This window comes from Oncorhynchus tshawytscha, unplaced genomic scaffold (genome assembly GCF_018296145.1).
Source record: "Oncorhynchus tshawytscha isolate Ot180627B unplaced genomic scaffold, Otsh_v2.0 Un_scaffold_17_pilon_pilon, whole genome shotgun sequence".
Lineage (NCBI taxonomy): Eukaryota > Metazoa > Chordata > Actinopteri > Salmoniformes > Salmonidae > Oncorhynchus > Oncorhynchus tshawytscha.
In genome coordinates, this window is record NW_024609830.1 from 1,362,776 (window position 1) to 1,387,552 (window position 24,777).

Consider the following 24,777-nt stretch of genomic DNA (forward strand, 5'->3'; position numbering starts at 1 on the left):
TATCATTTGACTCACCAACAGGGGGCAGACATTCATTATGCATAAACTACAGTACTGCACTTTGCATAAACTACAGTAGTGCACTATGCATAAGCTACAGTACTGCACTATGCATAAACTACAGTACTGCACTATGCATAAACTACAGTACTGCACTATGCATAAGCTACAGTACTGCACTATGCATAAGCTACAGTACTGCACTATGCATAAGCTACAGTACTGCACTATGCATAAGCTACAGTACTGCACTATGCATAAACTACAGTACTGCACTTTGCATAAACTACAGTACTGCACTTTGCATAAACTACAGTACTGCACTTTGCATAAACTACAGTACTGCACTATGCATAAGCTACAGTACTGCACTATGCATAAACTACAGTACTGCACTATGCATAAGCTACAGTACTGCACTATGCATAAACTACAGTACTGCACTATGCATAAACTACAGTACTGCACTATGCATAAACTACAGTACTGCACTATGCATAAGCTACAGTACTGCACTTTGCATAAACTACAGTAGTGCACTATGCATAAGCTACAGTACTGCACTATGCATAAGCTACAGTACTGCACTTTGCATAAACTACAGTACTGCACTTTGCATAAGCTACAGTACTGCACTATGCATAAGCTACAGTACTGCACTATGCATAAGCTACAGTACTGCACTTTGCATAAGCTACAGTACTGCACTATGCATAAGCTACAGTACTGCACTATGCATAAGCTACAGTACTGCACTATGCATAAGCTACAGTACTGCACTTTGCATAAGCTACAGTACTGCACTTTGCATAAACTACAGTACTGCACTATGCATAAACTACAGTACTGCACTATGCATAAGCTACAGTACTGCACTATGCATAAGCTACAGTACTGCACTATGCATAAACTACAGTACTGCACTATGCATAAACTACAGTACTGCACTTTGCATAAGCTACAGTACTGCACTATGCATAAACTACAGTACTGCACTTTGCATAAACTACAGTACTGCACTATGCATAAGCTACAGTACTGCACTTTGCATAAGCTACAGTACTGCACTTTGCATAAACTACATAATATAGAAGTAAATTATAATAATGAATTTAGATGTAATATAGAAATGTGAATGACAATATTTGACTCACTAGTACCCCCTCAAAAAACATGAAAAAAAAACAAGTATTTTCATATATTTATTAAAATAACTAAAACAAAGTATATATGTTGTTAACACACACTAAAATGTCTACTGAAAATGTTTTCCCTAAAATGAAAGTTGTATTTTCACATAAATACATAAAAGATGATTGTCATACACTAAAGTGTCAGGCCAAACATTCCTGTCTGAAGGATAAAAATAACAAACAAATCCCAGAGTGAGACTACAGGGACATCAAAGAACACCACATAAACAAATAAATATAGTTATGTACAAAGCTGGTGATGGTGGATGAAACGTCAGGTAACTGAAATGCAAAAATGTGGATAATGTCAACTTCTTGCAAGGTTAGTAAGTACTTGTCAGAATGAATCATCTTAATTTCCTTTAGACTTTAAAGTGACATCAGTATTGGTGAGGAAGACTTCTAATCCACACATACTAGACCAAACATCCCACTTTCTCAACAAACATGGCCTTCATAACTTTGTATAAACCATGACACATCACTGTGGCCGTTACGTGACCATATAAGTATATTTACAAAAAGTCAAAGATTGTCTTCCTCCCTTTCAGGTGTCAAATAAAGAGGATTCTAACAGTGGACTCTAGGCCACAGACACAGGAAGTAGGTTAATGGGTTACAGAAGGGTTTGATGGAAAACTATATCCTCTATCCTTAATGTCTTTCTGCTTCTCCAATACCTGTATAGTGTAGCAACACTCACTCTATCCTGCCTTGGTGCCATGGTAAAAAGATGACAAACTGGTTGTGTTCTGATTAGTTTAATACAGATTTCTTACCCTCCATCTCTCTCTTCGATCCCCCTCTCACTCATCGGCCATTTTATTTCTCTGTTATGGCCCAGCCTGGCATGGTTGCCTCCTCTCTGAGGCCAAAGACTCGGTCTGTTATCAGACCCTTACTAACCACAGGGTACTGCTATCACACCGTCTCTGGTCCTCTCTGTCAGTAGTAAAGTCCTTCAGACGGACTTCAACAGATGACAATAGATTATGACACTGGGTTAGAAAGAATAATCTGTCTGCTATGAATAAATAGACTTCTATTGAGAATCAACTCTATAAGTATATCTACATCAACGTCCATACACAATCCAAAACACCACACACACACACACACACACACACACGAGGAGGCTGGTGGGAGGAGCTATAGGAGGAATACATGTAACGGTATGAAACACAGCAAACATATGGGAACAGTTGACTGTTCCATGACATTACAATGGGGCGGAAGGGTAGCCTAGTGGTTAGAGCGTTGGACTAGTAACCGGAAGGTTGCAAGTTCAAACCCCGAGCTGACAAGGTACAAATCTGTCATTCTGCCCCTGAACAGGCAGTTCACCCACTGTTCCTAGGCCATAATTGAAAATAAGAATTTGATCTTAACTGACTTGCCTAGTTAAATAAAAGGTTAAAAAAACAATGAGCCCCTCCTTCTATAGTTTCTCCCACCAGCCTCCTCTGACATACACATTGCATATTGGGTGATGGTGCTGGTGGTCAGTTGATGTTGGGTGATGTTGTGGTCACCTCAGTTTAAACTTCATACGTGCACTGTGATGTTGGTGTGGTAGTAATGTGGTGGTGGTCTATTTCAGTCCGTTGTTGTTTAGCTTAGCAGGTTTGGTGTCGTTAAGTTAGCCTCGCTTTCACCAGTTCAGGACTTGGTCTCAATGATTTTGATGAAGGGAAGAGGCTTGTTGGACGAGTTGCTGGGCTTCAAAGGCTTACTGTGGAGGAGAGAGAAATGAGATCGATGCCAAGGTTTTACTCTGGGGAACACATTACTAGTGAACAGCTGAGGGACACTATGGGGATGTGCAGGGGTTAGAAGTGTGGGTGGAGGGCTGTGTGAGGTCAGGTGATGTTTCTGGTCAGTCAGGGGAATGAGGGGGCAGGTGTGTGGTGAGTTGCTGAAAGGTCAGGTGTGTGTGGAGGGCTGTGTGAGGTCAGGTGATGTTTCTGGTCAGTCAGGGGAATGAGGGTGCAGGTGTGTGGTGAGTTGGTGAAAGGTCAGGTGTGTGGTGAATTGGTGACAGATCAGGTGTGTGTGGAGGGCTGTGTGAGGTCAGGTGATGTTTCTGGTCAGTCAGGGGAATGAGGGGGCAGGTGTGTTTTGAGTTGGTGAAAGGTCAGGTGTGTGTGGAGGGCTGTGTGAGGTCAGGTGATGTTTCTGGTCAGTCAGGGGAATGAGGGGGCAGGTGTGTGGTGAGTTGGTGAAAGGTCAGGTGTGTGGTGAATTGGTGACAGATCAGGTGTGTGTGGAGGGCTGTGTGAGGTCAGGTGATGTTTCTGGTCAGTCAGGGGAATGAGGGGGCAGGTGTGTTTTGAGTTGGTGAAAGGTCAGGTGTGTGGTGAATTGGTGGCAGATCAGGTGTGTGTGGAGGGCTGTGTGAGGTCAGGTGATGTTTCTGGTCAGTCAGGGAAATGAGGGTCCAGATGTGTGGTGAGTTGGTGAAAGGTCAGGCGTGTGGTGAGTTGATGACAGGTCAGGCGTGTGGTGAGTTGATGACTGGTCAGGTGTGTGGTGAGTTGATGACAGGTCAGGCGTGTGGTGAGTTGATGACTGGTCAGGCGTGTGGTGAGTTGATGACAGGTCTATGATGGGTGTGTGTCTGCCTGTGTTACTGGATGTGAATTTCCTGTAGACAATCTGACAGGTCTATGATGGGTGTGTGTCCTACTGAGTTACTGGATGTAAATTACCTATAGACAATCTGGGCGTGGCGGTCTGATGAGAGGTGCGAGTTTGACCTTTCACCTCCCAGGAAGTAGTCCATCTGATCATGCATCTCCCGATTCTAAACACACACATACATACAGTTGAAGTCGGAAGTTATTAAAACTCGTTTTTCAACCACTCCACAAATGTATTGTTAACAAACTATAGGTTTGGCAAGTCGGTTAGGACATCTACTTTGTGCATGACACAAGTAATTTTTCCAACAATTGTTTACAGACAGATTATTTCACTTATAATTCACTGTATCACAATTCCAGTGGGTCAGAAGTTTACATACACTAAGTTGACTGTCTTCAAACAGCTTGGAAAATTCCAGAAAATTATGTCATGGCTTTAGAAGCTTCTAATAGGCTAATTGACATAATTTGAGTCAATTGGAGGTGTACCTGCAGATGTATTTCAAGGCCTACCTTCAAACTCAGTGCCTCTTTGCTTGACAGCATGGGAAAATCAAAAGAAATCAGCCAAGACCTCAGAAAAAAAATTGTAGACCTCCACAAGTCTGGTTCATCCTTGGGAGCAATTTCCAAACACCTGAAGGTACCACGTTCATCTGTACAAACAATAGTATGCAAGTATAAACACCATGGGACCACGCAGTCGTCATACCGCTCAGGAAGGAGATGCATTCTGTCTCCTAGAGATGAACGTACTTTGGTGCGAAAAGTGAAAATCAATCCCAGAACAACAGCAAAGGACCTTGTGAAGATGCTGGAGGAAACAGGTACAAAAGTATCTATATCCACAGTAAAACGAGTCCTAAATCGACATAACCTGATAGGCCGCTCAGCAAGGAAGAAGCCACTGCTCCAAAACCACCATAAAAAAGCCAGACTACGATTTGCAACTGCACATGGGGACAAAGATCGTACTTTTTGGAGAAATGTCCTCTGCTCTGATGAAACAAAAATAAAACTGTTTGGCCATAATGACCATCGTTATGTTTGGAGGAAAAAGGGGGAGGCTTGCAAGCCGAAGAACACCATCCCAACCGTGAAGCACGGGGGTGGCAGCATCATGTCGTGGGGTGTGCTTTTCTGCAGGAGGGACTGGTGCACTTCACAAAATAAATGGCATCATGAGGAAGGGAAATTATGTGGATGTATTGAAGCAACATCTCAAGACATCAGTCAGGAAGTTAAAGCTTGGTCTCAAATGGGTTTTCCAAATGGACAATGTCCCCAAGCATACTTCCAAAGTTGTGGCAAAATGGCTTAAGGACAACAAAGTCAAGGTATTAGAGTGACCATCACAAAGCCCTGACCTCAATCCTATAGAACATTTGTGGACAGAACTGAAAAAGCATGTGTGAGCAAGGAGGCCAACAAACCTGACTAAGTTACACCAGCTCAGTCAGGAGGAATGGGCCAAAATTCACCCAACTTATTTTGGGAAGCATGTAGAAGGCTACCCGAAACGTTTGACCCAAGTTGAACAATTTAAAGGCAATGCTAGCAAATTCTAATTGAGGTTATGCAAACTTCTGACCCACTGGGAATGTGATGGAAGAAATAAAAGCTGAAATAAATAATTCTCTCTACTATTATTCTGACATTTCACATTCTGAAAATAAACTGGTGATCCTAACTGACCTAAGACAGGGAATATTTACTAGGATTAAAAGTCAGGAATTGTGAAAAACTTCCAACTTCAACTGTAGGGTCAGAGGAAGTCAAACCCTACTCTGTGTTGCAGGCATAAAAGACTACAGTTCGGAGCAACAGTAGATGGTGAACAAAAGACTACAAATCCCAGGCATGGTTAGTTGGTACTGACCTCTGCCTCCAGGAAAGCCACCTTCTCCTCCAGATCTCTGATGACACGGTCCCTCTCCTGGATCACCATACGAGAGTTCTGCAGCTGTACACACACACACATCCATGTTATAGTCCTGTCATAGCATGTTATAGTCCTGTCATAGCATGTTATAGTCCTGTTAAAGCATGTTATAGTCCTGTCAAAGCATGTTATAGTCCTGTCAAAGCATGTTATAGTCCTGTTATAGTCCTGTCAAAGCATGTTATAGTCCTGTTATAGTCCTGTCAAAGCATGTTATAGTCCTGTTATAGTCCTGTCAAAGCATGTTATAGTCCTGTCAAAGCATGTTATAGTCCCATTATAGTCCTGTTAAAGCATGTTATAGTCCCATTATAGTCCTGTTAAAGCATGTTATAGTCCTGTTATAGTCCTGTTAAAGCATGTTATAGTCCTGTTATAGCATGTTATAGTCCTGTTATAGCATGTTATAGTCATGTCATAGAATGTTATAGTCCTGTTATAGCATGTTATAGTCCTGTTAAAGCATGTTATAGTCCTGTTATAGTCCTGTTAAAGCATGTTATAGTCCTGTTAAAGCATGTTATAGTCCTGTTATAGTCCTGTTAAAGCATGTTATAGTCCTGTTATAGTCCTGTTAAAGCATGTTATAGTCCTGTTATAGCATGTTATAGTCCTGTTATAGCATGTTATAGTCCTGTTTATATAGTTCTGTTAAAGCATGTTATAGTCCTGTTATAGTCCTGTTAAAGCATGTTATAGTCCTGTTATAAAGCATGTTATAGTCCTGTTATAGCATGTTATAGTCCTGTTAAAGCATAGTCCTGTTATAGTCATGTTATAGTTCTGTTAAAGCATGTTATAGTCCTGTTAGTCCTCTTAAAGCATGTTATAGTCCTGTTAAAGCAAGCATGTTATAGTCCTGTTAAGTCCATGTTATAGTCCTGTTATAGCATGTTATAGTCCTGTTAAAGCATGTTATAGTCCTGTTATAGCATGTTATAGTCCTGTTAAAGCATGTTATAGTCCTGTTAAAGCATGTTATAGTCCTGTTAAAGCATGTTATAGTCCTGTTAAAGCATGTTATAGTCCTGTTATAGCATGTTATAGTCCTGTTATAGCATGTTATAGTCCTGTTATAGCATGTTATAGTCCTGTTATAGTCCTGTTATAGCATGTTATAGTCCTGTTATAAAATGTTATAGTCCTGTTATAGTCCATGTTATAGCATGTTATAGTCCTGTTATAGCATGTTATAGTCATGTTATGTTGTTAAAGCATGTTATAGTCATGTTATAGTCCTGTTAGTCCTGTTAGCATGTTATAGTCCTGTTATAGTTATCATGTTATAGTCCTGTTATAGCATGTTATAGTCCTGTTAAAGCATGTTATAGTCCATGTTATAGTCCTGTTAAAGCATGTTATAGTCCCTGTATAGTCCTGTTATAGCATGTTATAGTCCTGTTATAGTATGTTAAAGTCCCATGTTAAAGTCCTGTTATAGTCCTGTTATAGCATGTTATAGTCCTGTTATAAAATGTTATAGTCCTGTTAAAGTCCTGTTATAGCATGTTGTAGCATGTTATAGTCCTGTTATAGTCCTGTTATAGTCCTGTTATAGCATGTTATAGGCATGTTATAGTCCTGTTAAAGTCCCTAGTTATAACATGTTATAGTCCTGTTATAGCTAGTTATAACATGTTATAGTCATGTGTGTGTGTGCGTCTCACCTGTTCGATCATGTGTCTGACTTTCCTCTGCTGGCTCTTCAGCATGTCATCTAGATGATGGATCTTCTCCTTCAGAATGGCCAGCTCCTTCTCCAACTGCTCTGACCTGAGAAGAACACACAGCGTGAGTGGCTGAGAACACTCTTCGTCTATATGTATGTGTGTGTGTGTGTGCTTGTCTTGGTGTTTATGTGTGTGATCTGTGTGTGTGTGCTCTGTGTCAACTCAAATCACTTACACAGATTTGCAGATGTTATCGCAGGTGCAGTGAAATGCTTGTGTTTCTAGCTCCAACAGGGCAGTGTGTGTGTGTGTGTGTGTGTGCTCTGTTTATTGTCCTCCTCACCTCTGCTCCTCGTTCCTGCCCTCCTCTCTGATCTTGCGTAATTCTCTGAGTTCTTCCTCTCTGTTCCTCAGTGTGTCTCGTAGGGCTTGGCTCTCCTGCGCCATGCCTCCCAGCAGCCTCTGGAGCTCCTCAATCCTCTGGTCCTTCCTCTCACTACTCTCCTCCACCCCCTTCAGCTTCTCCTCCTGCTCCCCCAGACGCTGGCGCAGATCCACACCCTCAGTCTGCACAGGAAAAGGACAGAGAGTTTAGTTTCATGATTTACAACACGTCCGTCTGTCCGGTCCGTCCGTCCATTTTACCTGCAGTCTCTCTCTCTCCTCCTGGTGTTTCTTCTCGGCCTCCTGTAGCTGAGCATACAGACGCTTACTGACCTCCCTCATCTTGGCCCTCTCCACCTCATCCTCCCCTCCCTGAAGACAGAGAGAAAGAAAGAGGGAATAAAGGAACTGTTCAACTGGGAGAAAACTTATAAACACAGTTTGTTTCCATAGATTTGAGTGAAGCTCCAAGAATCCACTAATATCCTGTTCATAAACTCATTCAGCCACCTGACTGGTCAAAGCACTGTAAACTCCTGACTCCCCGGGCTCAGGGAAGTACTGTGTTGTATACTGTTGTGTACTACTGTATTGTAAAGCATTGTACAGTAGTGTATTGTATAGTGTTCGTCTCGGGCCTAACAACACCCGTGCCAATATATCCTCCAAACACAGTCTACTCTGGGATTATCACTTTAGTACAGTATTGTGTAGTACTGTATTGTATAGTACTCTATTGTATAGTGTAGTACTGATTTGTATAGTATTGTATTGGTTTCTAAGTGTTGATTTTACTGTAGTGGGAGCGGCTCGGCCCTTTGTTTACACAGGTGAATCAGATTAATGACAATAGAGAGAGAGAGAGCGAAAGAGCAAAATGCTAATATGCAAATAATTACAGAACAATCTATTTTTACATTTCAATGACAGAGGGAGGGAGAGAGTGAGAAAGAGTGAGGTGTGACTGTATGTGTCTGTGTGTCAAAGCAGCAGTTACAAAGGGAGAGATTCTGATGGAAGCCAAACAAAGGCCAAAGTTTTCCACTCATATTTCTGTAACGCCAACTGCTACTCATGCGTCATTCACACGCTGCACACACACAAACTGTTAAAGTCAGCCCTATTCACTCTTCTGAAAAGGTTCCTGAATCCTGACATGAATAGCCTTGGGAACGCCCATTACCTGTTTGGCCTCGAGACTAAACCAAAGCTATTAAACAGGCAGTCATCTGGGGAATGTAGAACAATGGAGGGAGAAGAACACAAACACACTCAACAACCCAGGAGGAGAGGAGGGACGGAATGTACCAGGCCTTCCAGATCTCTCTCCTGGGGGGTGTTCCTCTCCCTCTCTGTATTTGTGAATACACTCATACTAAAATGGACCCGCACACACACACACACACACACACACACACACACACACACACACACACACACACACACACACACACACACACACACACACACACACACACACACACACACACACACACACACACACACACACACACACACACACACACACACACACAAAAATGATCTCGGAACTGGGTCAGTCGAAGACTTGATATGTAGGCGTTAGACGCACACATAAGCTCTCACACACATTTAAGCTCACACACACACCCCACATGAACCTGTCCGTATAGGGCATGTGAAAAGCCCCTCACCTGCCCATCATCTTTAGCTCCTCCCTTTGAGGAAGAAGAGATGTTCTGATTGGAGGGAGTGCTGACTCTGTAGCCACTAGCAAGAAACTAAGGGGAGAGAAGGATGAAGAAAGAGAGGGAATAGTGAGGGATGGAGAGAACGAGAGGAGATATGAGACACACATTTAGGTAGAAGTGACACACACAGGACATATTGCATATGTCATCAGTAGGTATCAAAATGAATGATGACACTAAACAACTGGTTCCATAACAACACGTGTTCACATAAACATTATAAATGTGTTCCTTAACAACACGTGTTCACATAAACATTATAAATGTGTTCCTTAACAACACATGTTCACATAAACATTATAAATGTGTTCCATAACAACACGTGTTCACATAAACATTATAAATGTGTTCCATAACAACACGTGTTCACATAAACATTATAAATGTGTTCCATAACAACACGTGTTCACAAACATTATAAATGTGTTCCTTAACAACACGTGTTCACATAAACATTATAAATGTGTTCCTTAACAACACGTGTTCACATAAACATTATAAATGTGTTCCTTAACAACACGTGTTCACAAACATTATAAATGTGTTCCATAACAACACGTGTTCACAAACATTATAAATGTGTTCCATAACAACACGTGTTCACAAACATTATAAATGTGTTCCATAACAACACGTGTTCACAAACATTATAAATGTGTTCCTTAACAACACGTGTTCACAAACATTATAAATGTGTTCCATAACAACACGTGTTCACAAACATTATAAATGTGTTCCTTAACAACACGTGTTCACATAAACATTATAAATGTGTTCCTTAACAACATGTGTTCACAAACATTATAAATGTGTTCCTTAACAACACGTGTTCACATAAACATTATAAATGTGTTCCTTAACAACACGTGTTCACATAAACATTATAAATGTGTTCCTTAACAACACGTGTTCACATAAACATTATAAATGTGTTCCATAACAACACGTGTTCACATAAACATTATAAATGTGTTCCATAACAACACGTGTTCACATAAACATTATAAATGTGTTCCATAACAACACGTGTTCACATAAACATTATAAATGTGTTCCATAACAACACGTGTTCACATAAACATTATAAATGTGTTCCATAACAACACGTGTTCACATAAACATTATAAATGTGTTCCTTAACAACACGTGTTCACATACCTTGTGTTGTCCTTTGTTCTTGGTTGCCATCTGTTCCCTCAGGGTCTTAAGACAGTATCTCACCTGAGCAACACGTGTTCACATACACTTTGTTCTTGGTTGCCACACACACACACACACACACACACACACACACACACACACACACACACACACACACACACGTGTTACTGACAGATTCACACACAGGGAGAGAAAGTGAGAGAGAGAGAATGTGTCTTACCTCCTGTATCTGGGAGACTTCATCTGACAACATCTTGAGGCTCTGCTGGTGTCTCTGCTGCTCCTGTCTACGATCCTCCAGATACACCTGCAACACATGGAACACAGACGTAATTACACACACATTACACACCCTGGTAACACACACACCCTCAAACATTAAGCTCCACCCACCTTGATGACCTCAACCTTTTCAGCCTTCTCCTCAGAGGGTTTGATTGGTTCAGGCCTATCACTGGTTGGCTGCACCAGAGCAACCGCTCGTCCGATTGGCTGAAAAATCAGGGAGGGAGGGGAGTTTAAACACTTGGAATAGTGTGAAAATATTTCCAAGCCTCCAGCATGTGTGAACATGAAGTGATTCTGAGTGTGGTGACATGAATGTGTGAGAGGAGTTACGTGCTGCAACACTAGATTAGGAAGAACACTCAGTGACGGACCAACAGGATATGACATCAAGATGTTCCATTCAGTCCCATATACAGTAGTAAGTATGATACTCAGAATAGCACTGAGAATGTCTGACACAAACTGACCGTCAGAAAATGTACTAACCAGAATGAAACAGGTTAGAAACTAATGGTGGTCCTCTAAAACAGAAGGGGAGTTGTAGAATGTATACAGCATTATAACACACATCTGTCATTTAGGTCCACCGCTTCAAGAACAAACTCTGGAAACTATTTATCTGTGTATACAGGATTTGTGTGTGTGTGTGTGTATGTGTCAACAGTGTTCCTGTGTGTGTGTGTGTATAAAGCCCCCATAATCAGTAGCCCTGATTGCTATGGTGATCACCACCATTCAATAAACTCTAAACTTCTGTGGGACTGGTCAAAGAAAGAAAGAAAGAAAGAAAGAGGGTTAGAGAGTGCGAGGGAGAAATAGAAAGCGCAAGAGAAAGCAAGAGAGAGAGACACTGTATAAGTTTAGTAAGCTTGGCAGTGGTCTGTCTCTCCTCTCCAACACTGCAGTCTTAAGAACAGTCTTAAGAACAGTCTTAAGAACAGTTGCATAAGACTCTGATGGAAACCGGATGGCAGCCATGACATTTTATGACCTGTTTGTGAGTCTGTGTGTGAACTAGCACCCTGTGTGTGTGTGTGTGCTACTCTTTTCTGATTCAACACACTATCAAAGTGTGTTAGGGACAGTGACCCCAGCCATCCCCTGGTCCACTAAAACACACTAAAACCCTCAGCCAGTTCAGAAGGGCTTAACACTATGTATGTATATTCATTTACAGTAACAGTGAAGGTTCAGAATTCTGTTCTGCCATGGACTTTTATCCACATATTACACATATGGATACAATTCCATCCATCCAGGGACAGAGTTCCATGACTTCCTTCCTGTCCCCTCTGTTGTAATTGTAGGAGTCGGCTAATGCAGACAGAATTCTAGGTTTGTGTTGAGGGTCTAGGTCTGGTTTAGAGGTTAGGGTTCTAGGTCATGGTTCTAGGTTCTTACCTTGCTCCTGGGTTGTTCTGTGATCCTCCCGACCTGGTTCTGCTGGTGGAGAGTCAGCCTCAGTCTCCTGCACCCATCCTGACGAACGAGACGAAGAAAACACGAAATGAGAAGCAGTTACAAAGAGCCCGTTATGGGATGGAGGGAGAGAGGGATGGGGGGGAAGGAGGGAACTACTGGAAATGGAGGAGGGGAAAAAGAGGGAGGAGAAACTGAGTAATACTGTGTAGGGCAGAGAGGAAGAGGGAAGGTGGGAGGGAGAGAGAGACTGACTGGAGGCCAGTACCCAGTCAACTAGTGTGTAGGGAGCCAGTGGTTAGAGAGAGAGAGAAAGAGAGGGAACAGAAGCATAAAGTTACTCAGAGACAGAATGTTCCACTTGAATGCCGTTCCATCTTGGAAAACCCAGAACTAGAGATCGATGCCAGCACCAATAGGAATCTCCATTAGAATTCTGGGAGGCAGTGGGCAGAAAAACTGTACTGAAGTGGGATGGAACATTTCCATGGTAACCAAGTCGCCCAGTAACCATAAACTAAATCTGGCTCCAAAACAATGCAACTCAGGAAGAGTGGGTGGGTCAGGGTGAAAACACACACACACACACACACACACACACACACACACACACACGAGTCACTATGAGGGCAGTGAGGTCTGGTAGTGTGTCTCGCTGGACAGGGAACCCCATATTACCAGCTGAGAGGGTTGTGTGTGTGTGTCTGGTTGTGTGTTTCGCTGGACAGGGAACCCCATATTACCAGCTGAGAGGGTTGTGTGTGTGTGTCTGGTTGTGTGTCTCGCTGGACAGGGAACCCCCATATTACCAGCTGAGAGGGTTGTGTGTGTGTGTCTAGTTGTGTGTCTCGCTGGACAGGGAACCCCCATATTACCAGCTGAGAGGGATGTGTGTGTGGTTGTGTGTCTGCATGAGGCTGAGGGAGCAGGGTTATAGAGATGATAAACCAGACTACCTGGAAACCAACAACACATCATGTTCTCTTTACTCTCCTCTGTGTACATTTCTGTGTCCTGAAGTCTAAACTCAAGTTAACTCTGAGACAAGACAGACACAGCAAATACTGTGGAGTTGTAAAGTGTTTGAACCCATGGAAACACACTGTGTGGTTAGCTACTGTTCCGTTGAATATTGACTGTGTTGTTTTGACCCATCCAGTCAGGCCAGTTAGGAGAGTTAGAGTATGTGAGGTATGTTGACGTTCTCTGTAGCTCTCTACACTGCCAGCTTTGTGTTGACGCACCAGAGTAGTGCATCACAAAGCCTCCTTTCATCAGCGCCCATTTTAAAACCATTACCCAGAAACCACCCACTAAATGTCTCATTCCTCACTACTGACTCACACTGACAGCCATCACAATGACTTAATGACACTTTGGCCAAAAACTCCTCCGGACAGATATAAGTAGCACTTCATTTCACTACACGTAGCATTCACCTGGTAATTACTCAGGAAGTATGTGTTAAGAATGGGTAGGTGGTTTTCAGTATACTTACATGAAAGTATTCAACACTTAACCAAATGGCATGTAGTAGTGCTTCTTTCAGTCAGTGAGGTAGCCATGGGCAGCGCCAGCGGACATATCTGGCACATACAGTACACACTACCTACCAGGCCTGTGTGTCTCAGTAGAAGTGAGGTAATAACAGGTATGTGTGTTGTGTAACGATGATGATTGTGTTAGAGAGAAGTGGTGTATGACAGACAGACACGGGTACCTGTTAGGACAGGACACACACTCAACAAATACACATGCAGGAAAAGGAGAGGGGATGGAGGGGATGGAGAGCGGGAGCAGGGGAGGAGAGGACAAGGGAGTGGGAAGGGAGGGAAGATAGTGTCAAAAAGGGAGAGGGTGAACCTAAATACAATATAAAGAAAGACAGAAAAAATGATGAGGGAGACAACGATCAGCAGAGAGACAGAGAGGGAGAGAAGCGAGAGAAAGAGAGCGAGAGCGAGATTGAAATTTAATTGAGAGAGAGACAGGGAGAGAGAGAAAAAGTAGAGAGAAATAAAGAGAGAGAGATCATGTTCTGTTAGATGAACAGTAATGTGTCCCTGCCAATGACTGGAACGAATTGCAAAAATCACTGAAGCCGGAGACCCATATCTCCCTAACTAACTTTAAGCACCAGCTGTCAGAGCAGCTCACAGATCACTGCACCTGTACATAGCCCATCTGTAAATAGGCCATCCAACTACCTCATCCCCATACTGTTATTTTTTTTTTTTTGCTCCTTTGCACCCCAGTATCTGTACTTGCACATTCATCTTCTGCACATCTATCACTCCAGTGTTTAATTGCTAAATTGTAATTATTTCACCACTACAGCCTATTTATTGCCTTATCTTACCTCATTTGCATACACTGTATATAGACTTTTTTTCTCTATTGTGTTATTGACTGTAAGTTTGTTTATTCCATGTGTTTGTTTATTCCATGTGTAACTCTGTGTTGTTGTTTGTGTCACACTGCTTTACTTTATCTTGGCCAGGTCGCAGTTGTAAATGAGAACTTACCTGGTTAAATAAAGGTGAAATAAATAAAATAAAATAGAGAAGACAAAGGTTCACCTAATCCACCACCACACAGACACACCTTGACCTACTACACTATCACAAACAACCAGGATCGGGTAATGGCAGCCATTCACAGGGAAAACAGCCTATGACAACACAGACCCAATCTACCGCCCAGAGACCCAGTCTACCGCCCAGAGACCAAGCCTACCGCCCAGAGGCCCAGCCTACCGCCCAGAGGCCCAGCCTACCGCCCAGAGACCCAGCCTACCGCCCAAGGGCCCAGCCTACCGCCCAGAGACCCAGCGCCCAGAGACCCAGCCTACCGCCCAGAGGCCCAGCCTACCGCCCAGAGACCCAGCCGTCCAGAGACCCAGCCTAGCGCCCAGAGACCCAGCCTAGCGCCCAGAGACCCAGCCTAAGAGACCCAGTCTAGCGCCCAGAGACCCAGCGCCCAGAGACCCAGCCTACCGCCCAGAGACCCAGCCTACCGCCCAGAGACCCAGCCTACCGCCCAGAGACCCAGCCTACCGCCCAGAGACCCAGTCTAGCGCCCAGAGACCCAGTCTAGCGCCCAGAGACCCAGTCTAGCACCCAGAGACCCAGTCTAGCGCCCAGAGACCCAGTCTAGCGCCCAGAGACCCAGTCTACCGCCCAGAGACCCAGTCTACCGCCCAGAGACCCAGCCTACCATTATAATAGAGCAGTAATGTAAAACCAGACTCAGCATGGTCTACAGCCACAAGGGATCATAGGACATTGACAAGGCAATTGTTTGTGACTGTGGCATCAGGAGAGAGGGAGAGACAGATAGAGAGTATAGAGAGAGAGTAGGGAGAGGGAGAGAGTAGAGAGAGAGAGAGTAGAGAGAGAGAGAGAGAGACAGGCAAAGCAGAACAGAGGAACAGAGGGAGAGTTGTGTGATAGAGGCTGAATGACTCTTTCCACCCCTACACTGGAAACAGCAGACTACCTGCTAACACAATTTGATAGGAGAGTGGAATAGAGACCCATATAAACAACATCAACACAGAGAAATGTCAGTAAGAGCTCAGCGTTCAGTACTGTCCCTCCTCTGTCGTAAACGGAACCTAAGAGAGCTGTAAACAGAGCTAGTGGAGCAGGTATCAGTACCACATCACCAAGTACCTATGTTCCAGTCAGTACCACATCACCTATCAGTACCACATCACCTAGCACCTATGTTCCAGTCATTACCTACGTTCCAGTCAGTACCACATCAAACATCAGTACCACATCACCTAACATCTACATTCCAGTCAGCGCCTACATTCCAGTCGGCACCACATCACCTAACATCTACGTTCCAGTCGGCACCACATCACCTAACATCTACGTTCCAGTCGGCACCACATCACCTAAGATCTACGTTCCAGTCGGCACCACATCACCTAACATCTACGTTCCAGTCGGCACCACATCACCTAACATCTACATTCCAGTCGGCACCACATCACCTAACATCTACGTTCCAGTCGGCACCACATCACCTAACATCTACGTTCCAGTCGGCACCACATCACCTAACATCTACGTTCCAGTCGGCACCATCACCTAGCACCTATGTTCCAGTCATTACCTACATTCCAGTCAGTACCACATCAAACATCAGTACCACATCACCTAACATCTACATTCCAGTCAGCGCCTACATTCCAGTCAGTACCACATCACCTAGCATCTACGTTCCAGTCAGCACCACATCACCTAACATCTACGTTCCAGTCGGCACCACATCACCTAACATCTACGTTCCAGTCGGCACCACATCACCTAACACCTATGTTCCAGTCGGCACCACATCACAGTAACATCAAACATCAGTACCACATCACCTAACATCTACGTTCCAGTCGGCACCACATCACCTAACATCTACGTTCCAGTCGGCACCACATCACCTAACATCTACATTCCAGTCGGCACCACATCACCTAACATCTACGTTCCAGTCGGCACCACATCACCTAACATCTACGTTCCAGTCGGCACCACATCACCTAACATCTACGTTCCAGTCGGCACCACATCACCTAAGATCTACGTTCCAGTCGGCACCACATCACCTAACATCTACGTTCCAGTCGGCACCACATCACCTAACATCTACGTTCCAGTCGGCACCACATCACCTAACATCTACGTTCCAGTCGGCACCACATCACCTAACATCTACGTTCCAGTCGGCACCACATCACCTAACATCTACGTTCCAGTCGGCACCACATCACCTAGCACCTATGTTCCAGTCATTACCTACGTTCCAGTCAGTACCACATCAAACATCAGTACCACATCACCTAACATCTACATTCCAGTCAGCGCCTACATTCCAGTCAGTACCACATCACCTAGCATCTACGTTCCAGTCGGCACCACATCACCTAACATCTACGTTCCAGTCGGCACCACATCACCTAACATCTACGTTCCAGTCGGCACCACATCACCTAACATCTACGTTCCAGTCGGCACCACATCACCTAACATCTACATTCCAGTCGGCACCACATCACCTAACATCTACATTCCAGTCGGCACCACATCACCTAACATCTACGTTCCAGTCGGCACCACATCACCTAACATCTACGTTCCAGTCGGCACCACATCACCTAACATCTACGTTCCAGTCGGCACCACATCACCAAACATCTACGTTCCAGTCGGCACCACATCACCTAACATCTACGTTCCAGTCGGCACCACATCACCTAACATCTACGTTCCAGTCGGCACCACATCACCTAACATCTACGTTCCAGTCGGCACCACATCACCTAACATCTACATTCCAGTCGGCACCACATCACCTAACATCTACGTTCCAGTCGGCACCACATCACCTAACATCTACGTTCCAGTCGGCACCACATCACCTAACATCTACGTTCCAGTCAGTACCACATCACCTAACATCTACGTTCCAGTCAGTACCACATCATCTAGTACCTACGTTCCAGTCAGTACCACATCATCTAGTACCTACGTTCCAGTCAGTACCACATCATCTAGTACCTATGTTCCAGTCAGTACCACATCACCTAGCACCTACGTTCCAGTCAGTACCCCATCACCTAGCACCTACGTTCCAGTCAGCACCTACGTTCCAGTCAGTACCACATCACCTAGCACCTACGTTCCAGTCAGCACCTACGTTCCAGTCAGTACCACATCATCTAGCACCTACGTTCCAGTCAGTACCACATCACCTATCAGTACCACATCACCTAGCATCTACGTTCCAGTCAGCACCTACGTTCCAGTCAGTACCACATCATCTAGCACCTACGCTCCAATTAGACTTGCACACGGGTAAATAAGACCGGCACACGGGTAAATAAGACATACACACGGGTAAATAAGATGTACACACGGGTAAATAAGACGTACACACGGGTAAATAAGACGTGCACACGGGTAAATAAGACGTGCACACGGGTAAATAAGACGTGCACACGGGTAAATAAGACGTGCACACGGGTAAATAAGACGTGCACACGGGTAAATAAGATGTGCACACGGGTAAATAAGACCTGCACACGGGTAAATAAGATGTGCACACGGGTAAATAAGACGTACACACGGGTAAATAAAAAGACGTGTTACACGGGTAAATAAGACTGTTCTTTCCTCTGGGGGTAAATAAGACGTGATAAACGGGTAAAATGATGACAGAGTAAATAAGGTCTCACTGTGGTAAATAAGATGTTCACACATGTAAATAAGACCTGCACACGGGTAAATAAGATGTGCACACGAGTAAATAAATACACACGGGTAAATAAAAAGAGTGTTATGAGCAATGTCTGTTCTTTCCTCTGGGGGTACTAGGTGATAAATCTGTACAAATGATGACAGAGTTATGGTCTCCTGTGGAATGAGTTCTAGGCATGTACCTATTCACCTTTACTGAGGGAATAGTACTTTGACCCTAGCAAAATACATACTTAGCAACAAGACCTGCATGAGTTACTGCTTCCTATAGTGTGGAAATGTAATGAGGTTGTCTTGTTTAGTGTGAGTTATTGGTTCCTAGTGTGTGGAAATGGAATGAGGTTGTCTTGTTAAGGGTGAGTTACTGGTTCGTAGTGTGTGGAAATGGAATGAGGTTGTCTTGGCTAGTGTCTGAGTTACTGGTTCCTAGTGTGGAAATGGAATGAGGTTGTCTTGGTTAGTGTCTGAGTTACTGGTTCCTAGTGTGGAAATGGAATGAGGTTGTCTTGGCTAGTGTCTGAGTTACTGGTTCCTAGTGTGGAAATGGAATGAGGTTGTCTTGGTTAGTGTCTGAGTTACTGGTTCCTAGTGTGGAAATGGAATGAGGTTGTCTTGGTTAGTGTGTGAGTTGATGCTTCTTCTACTAGTTCCTGGTGGTGGGAAGACTGTTTCTGGTTCCTCCTCATAGATGAGTCAGAAGGTCATGTCTTGCACAGTTCCAGACAGTGATGTCACATTCTCCATAGCGAGGTAATGGGGAGGGATGGCGGAGGGGTGAGTGAGCTCAGTAAACATGAGGAATCAGGGTGGATCATGAGGCATTATTTAAAAAGTAGGAATGCTGACAAAAGCCTAGTGACGGAAAAGAAGAGACTTATCAAAACTCTCTGGTGACTGGATGGATGTTATATTTGAGAATGAATGAGAGTGTGAATTAATAGATAGTCATGAAAAATGTACTGGCTGTTCTGTCAATGTTCTGCGTAATATCAATACTCACTCTCACACAAACAGAGTGTTCCTTCTATCCAGGCATAGTTCAACTACAGCTGGAGGGCGCACATACCTGCATACACACACAAACACACCCTTCACTGTTGCAACTTTGGGAACATTTATTTTCCTTATATTTCGCAGTCCTCCTCTTCTCATAACTTTTAGCCTAAATGGACTTTAAAAGGTCTTTCACAAGGCTATAGCACAGAATCAGCACATCCTCCTATATTTATTCCATGTTGCTGTATCTCCCTGGTCTTAATAACCATATTCCTCCTATATTTATCTCCCTGGTCTTAATAACCATATTCCTCCTATATTTATTCCATGTTGCTGTATCTCCCTGGTCTTAATAACCATATTCCTCCTATATTTATTCCATGTTGCTGTATCTCCCTGGTCTTAATAACCATATTCCTCCTATATTTATTCCATGTTGCTGTATCTCCTTGGTCTTAATAACCATATTCCTCCTATATTTATTCCATGTTGCTGTATCACCCTGGTCTTAATAACCATATTCCTCCTATATTTATTCCATGTTGCTGTATCTCCCTGGTCTTAATAACCATATTCCTCCTATATTTATCTCCCTGGTCTTAATAACCATATTCCTCCTATATTTATCTCCCTGGTCTTAATAACCATATTCCTCCTATATTTATCTCCCTGGTCTTAATAACCATATTCCTCCTATATTTATTCCATGTTGCTGTATCTCCCTGGTCTTAATAACCATATTCCTCCTATATTTATTCCATGTTGCTGTATCACCCTGGTCTTAATAACCATATTCCTCCTATATTTATTCCATGTTGCTGTATCTCCCTGGTCTTAATAACCTATATTTATATTCCTCCTATATTTATTCCATGTTGCTGTATCTCCCTGGTCTTAATAACCATATTCCTCCTATATTTATTCCATGTTGCTGTATCTCCCTGGTCTTAATAACCATATTCCTCCTATATTTATTCCATGCTGCTGTATCTCCCCTGGTCTTAATAACCATATTCCTCCTATATTTATTCCATGTTGCTGTATCTCCCTGGTCTTAATAACCATATTCCTCCTATATTTATTCCATGTTGCTGTATCTCCCTGGTCTTAATAACCATTTATTCCTCCTCCTATATTTATTCCATGCTGCTGTATCTCCCTGGTCTTAATAACCATATTCCTCCTATATTTATTCCATGTTGCTGTATCTCCCTGGTCTTAATAACCATATTCCTCCTATATTTATTCCATGTTGCTGTATCTCCCTGGTCTTAATAACCATATTCCTCCTATATTTATTCCATGTTGCTGTATCACCCTGGTCTTAATAACCATATTCCTCCTATATTTATTCCATGTTGCTGTATCTCCCTGGTCTTAATAACCATATTCCTCCTATATTTATTCCATGTTGCTGTATCTCCCTGGTCTTAATAACCATATTCCTCCTATATTTATCTCCCTGGTCTTAATAACCATATTCCTCCTATATTTATTATCTCCCTGGTCTTAATAACCATATTCCTCCTATATTTATTCCATGTTGCTGTATCACCCTGGTCTTAATATCACCCTGGTCATAACCATATTCCTCCTATATTTATTCCATGTTGCTGTATCTCCCTGGTCTTAATAACCATATTCCTCCATATTCCTCCTATATTTATTCCATGTTGCTGTATCTCCCTGGTCTTAATAACCATATTCCTCCTATATTTATCTCCCTGGTCTTAATAACCATATTCCTCCTATATTTATTCCATGTTGCTGTATCTCCCTGGTCTTAATAACCATATTCCTCCTATATTTATCTCCCTGGTCTTAATAACCATATTCCTCCTATATTTATTCCATGTTGCTGTATCACCCTGGTCTTAATAACCATATTCCTCCTATATTTATTCCATGTTGCTGTATCTCCCTGGTCTTAATAACCATATTCCTCCTATATTTATTCCATGTTGCTGTATCTCCCTGGTCTTAATAACCATATTCCTCCTATATTTATTCCATGTTGCTGTATCTCCCTGGTCTTAATAACCATATTCCTCCTATATTTATCTCCCTGGTCTTAATAACCATATTCCTCCTATATTTATTCCATGTTGCTGTATCTCCCTGGTCTTAATAACCATATTCCTCCTATATTTATTCCATGTTGCTGTATCACCCTGGTCTTAATAACCATATTCCTCCTATATTTATTCCATGTTGCTGTATCTCCCTGGTCTTAATAACCATATTCCTCCTATATTTATTCCATGTTGCTGTATCTCCCTGGTCTTAATAACCATATTCCTCCTATATTTATTCCATGTTGCTGTATCTCCCTGGTCTTAATAGCCATATTCCTCCTATATTTATTCCATGCTGCTGTATCACCCTGGTCTTAATAACCCTATTCCTCCTATATTTATTCCATGTTGCTGTATCTCCCTGGTCTTAATAACTATATTCCTCCTATATTTATTCCATGTTGCTGTATCACCCTGGTCTTAATAACCATATTCCTCCTATATTTATTCCATGTTGCTGTATCTCCCTGGTCTTAATAACCATATTCCTCCTATATTTATCTCCCTGGTCTTAATAACCATATTCCTCCTATATTTATCTCCCTGGTCTTAATAACCATATTCCTCCTATATTTATTCCATGTTGCTGTATCACCCTGGTCTTAATAACCATATTCCTCCTATATTTATTCCATGTTGCTGTATCACCCTGGTCTTAATAACCATATTCCTCCTATATGTATTCCATGTTGCTGTATCACCCTGGTCTTAATAACTATATTCCTCCTATATTTATTCCATGTTGCTGTATCACCCTGGTCTTAATAACCATATCAGATCAGATATGATAAGAATGTGGGTGTAGAATGTTTGTTGATCCATTGTATCTGATAAGGACAACATTGTATTAAGGGGTGATTCTAATTTGAGAGCTGCATCGTTCCCACACCCCTAGTTGTTTATGTTCAAATATAAAACAAGATAAACCTGACCAGCACGAACAAAGCATAGGTTATGTATCTAGCCGTGCGCTTCATCATTTGCCTGTGTACCTTGACCTTATAATCCAGTTTTATAGCCCTATACAATGCTGATAGGTAAGTTAAATTCTGATAGGCTGTTGCTCCTGGTAGAGGTTAGCTATAGGCACATATCTAGGATCAGTGTACCATACTTAAGTCCAAACCTTGACCAAAGGGGGTGAAAAGTTAAGGGCCAACATCATGCTAGTGCTGATAGCTGTTGTATGGCTCTGCAGGAGACATGTTGTGGGCCAATGGTCAGGCCCCAGATAGAACACAGACCATCATCAGAGACATTTGTCTAACTGGGTCAATGATTAACCTTCTCCAGCCAGACAGGAGATTAAGAGCTTCTATACCAGGGATAATGACTGGTGATGTAAACATCTAGGTGGAGCAGAGCTCAAAGGACCTTATAAGGGAACTCTAAATTGTATAAGCCTGGTTCTCAGTCTGGATGTAGTGTGCCTGCCCTGCAACCAAAGGATCACTGGTTCAATGCCCCTCACAGATGTGTTCCACCCTAAATCACTACAATTATGATACATGACGGGCATAGGGCAGGTGTGTCAAACATATGGCCTGGAGCCCGCCCACGATGGGGACCAATCCTGCCCGCTTCTGGTTTGAGGAAAAATATATATTTTTTTAATTTGGGGGGCAAACACAATATACTTAAAAATGACTAAAAGCAAATAATGGACCTACATTTATACAGTTTATTGACTGTGGACAGCTCACTAATAATCACAGAAGGAGGAGGAAGACTGAATGCGCCCCCTGGGACAGAATGAGTTCGACACACCACTGGCATAGAGAGAGGACACTGAGGAAGCTGTCTTACTGTAGTGTAGATAGGCTAGTCTTCTGGCTGACACTACTGTAAGCCCTACATGAAGATGCTCACTTGTGACAGCAGTCTGGTCCCTCTGGCCAGATCACAGATGTTATTTGGGCTAATATGGTGTGTGTGTGTGTGTGTGTGTGTGTGTGTGTGTGTGTGTGTGTGTGTGTGTGTGTGTGTGTGTGTGTGTGTGTGTGTAATACTATAATTACTAGAAAAAGCCCATTAACACCAGAGGAAGCCAGTAAGCCTGATAAGACTTCAGTCAGGAGGATCTAAGACCAATACTCAGAAGATAATTAATCTCTTCTTGTTTATTCTTACATTGGGGCACAAAATGATACCGCTAAAGTAAGGTAATGTGCTATCGGTTAAATTAAATATTGTAATTGATCTCAGATTATAATGCAAAATATATTTGCATATCCAACAGGTTGGCATGAATAATTAAAAAAAATATATTTTAAAAAGTGGGGGAAATAAAGCAGCCACATAGTGATAGCAGAACATTTGACACACGTCAGTGGCGCCCCTCGATCTGTCTGACTGCCAGACTGTCTAGCCATCCGGAACGCAGAGAGAAGGAAAGTAAAACATGTCCACTTAAATAGTTATTGTCTTACCGCTGTTCTCTCATCAGCTCTGAGGTCCTCAAATGTACACAGACTCCGCGTTACCCCGTTCATCTTCACACAGATAAGATAGATAAATAACTATATAGCTTAAATATGAAAGAGTTGTCCAACGTTGCTTATATAGTATTATTTTCTCTAAACAAACAGAGAACACGGATTTTCGTCCTCTTGTCTCACTCTCGCCCTCGCAGACTGAAGATCACGGTTTATTTTAACAAAAGTCGACGCTGCTCTTCACTACCAGTCGATAAGGTTTCATCAGGCAGTTCCCTCCACTCCCGCCCTCCCCCAGGAATGTATGCGCGTGACCTCAGTGCACAGGCAACTAAGATGTTGGATAACTAAAGATAGTTAACCATCGAACAAAAAAATGATCCGTTTCTGTCCACTTAAGGGGGTAGCTCTCTCATTGACTTCCATGAAACAGAAAAAAAATAGGGAGTGGGATGTCTCGCTGCCTCTTCTTTCTCTGTAGCCAGCTCACGCCCCCGCGCTGCGCGCTACAACTGAAAAAGTCAGAGGAGCGCGGACTACGCAGGTAAATACCTGTCAGATAGCAAAATAATAAAACTC

The 24,777-nt window shown here is 42.9% G+C and overlaps 1 protein-coding gene and 1 long non-coding RNA gene across 4 annotated transcripts; both read right to left on the reverse strand.

The window, feature by feature from the left end:
• Positions 1 to 1,191: 1,191 nt before the first annotated feature.
• On the reverse strand, positions 1,192 to 24,472 carry tuft1a (tuftelin 1a). 2 transcript variants are annotated; one of them, XR_006083065.1, is made up of 14 exons: positions 24,193 to 24,472; positions 12,412 to 12,489; positions 11,116 to 11,214; positions 10,943 to 11,029; positions 10,720 to 10,782; positions 9,505 to 9,591; positions 8,093 to 8,203; positions 7,791 to 8,014; positions 7,445 to 7,550; positions 5,715 to 5,798; positions 3,902 to 3,996; positions 2,830 to 2,925; positions 1,973 to 2,534; positions 1,192 to 1,475 (listed from the first exon to the last, which is right to left on the reverse strand). XR_006083065.1 is itself a non-coding variant. In XM_042319321.1 (13 exons), exons 1-12 carry the CDS (start codon positions 24,253 to 24,255, stop codon positions 2,853 to 2,855), a joined length of 1,170 nt encoding a protein of 389 aa, XP_042175255.1. In that variant the 5' UTR covers positions 24,256 to 24,472; the 3' UTR covers positions 1,192 to 2,534; positions 2,830 to 2,852. The 2 variants fall into 2 exon arrangements, 1 of the variants encoding a protein (XP_042175255.1); XM_042319321.1 differs by having other exon boundaries at positions 1,192 to 2,534.
• On the reverse strand, positions 16,420 to 18,551 carry LOC121846142. Of its 2 annotated transcripts, none has more exons than XR_006083067.1 (3): positions 16,811 to 18,551; positions 16,530 to 16,748; positions 16,420 to 16,498 (listed from the first exon to the last, which is right to left on the reverse strand). It is a non-coding gene; the product is annotated as an uncharacterized LOC121846142 (long non-coding RNA). The 2 variants fall into 2 exon arrangements; XR_006083068.1 differs by having other exon boundaries at positions 16,683 to 16,748; positions 16,811 to 18,550.
• Positions 24,473 to 24,777: the final 305 nt, after the last annotated feature.

What these genes read in the sequence shown, in the direction of transcription:
- tuft1a (XM_042319321.1), bottom strand. Translation starts at nt 24,255, where the DNA reads ATGAACGGGGTAACGCGGAGTCTGTGTACATTTGAGGACCTCAGAGCT. An exon ending in AGAACAAAGGACAACACAAG is followed by an intron (nt 9,592 to 10,719) that starts GTATGTGAACAC and finishes CTCTCCCCTTAG; the next exon opens with TTTCTTGCTAGTGGCTACAG. An exon ending in AGGAGAGAGAGAGACTGCAG is followed by an intron (nt 8,015 to 8,092) that starts GTAAAATGGACG and finishes TTTCCTGTGCAG; the next exon opens with ACTGAGGGTGTGGATCTGCG.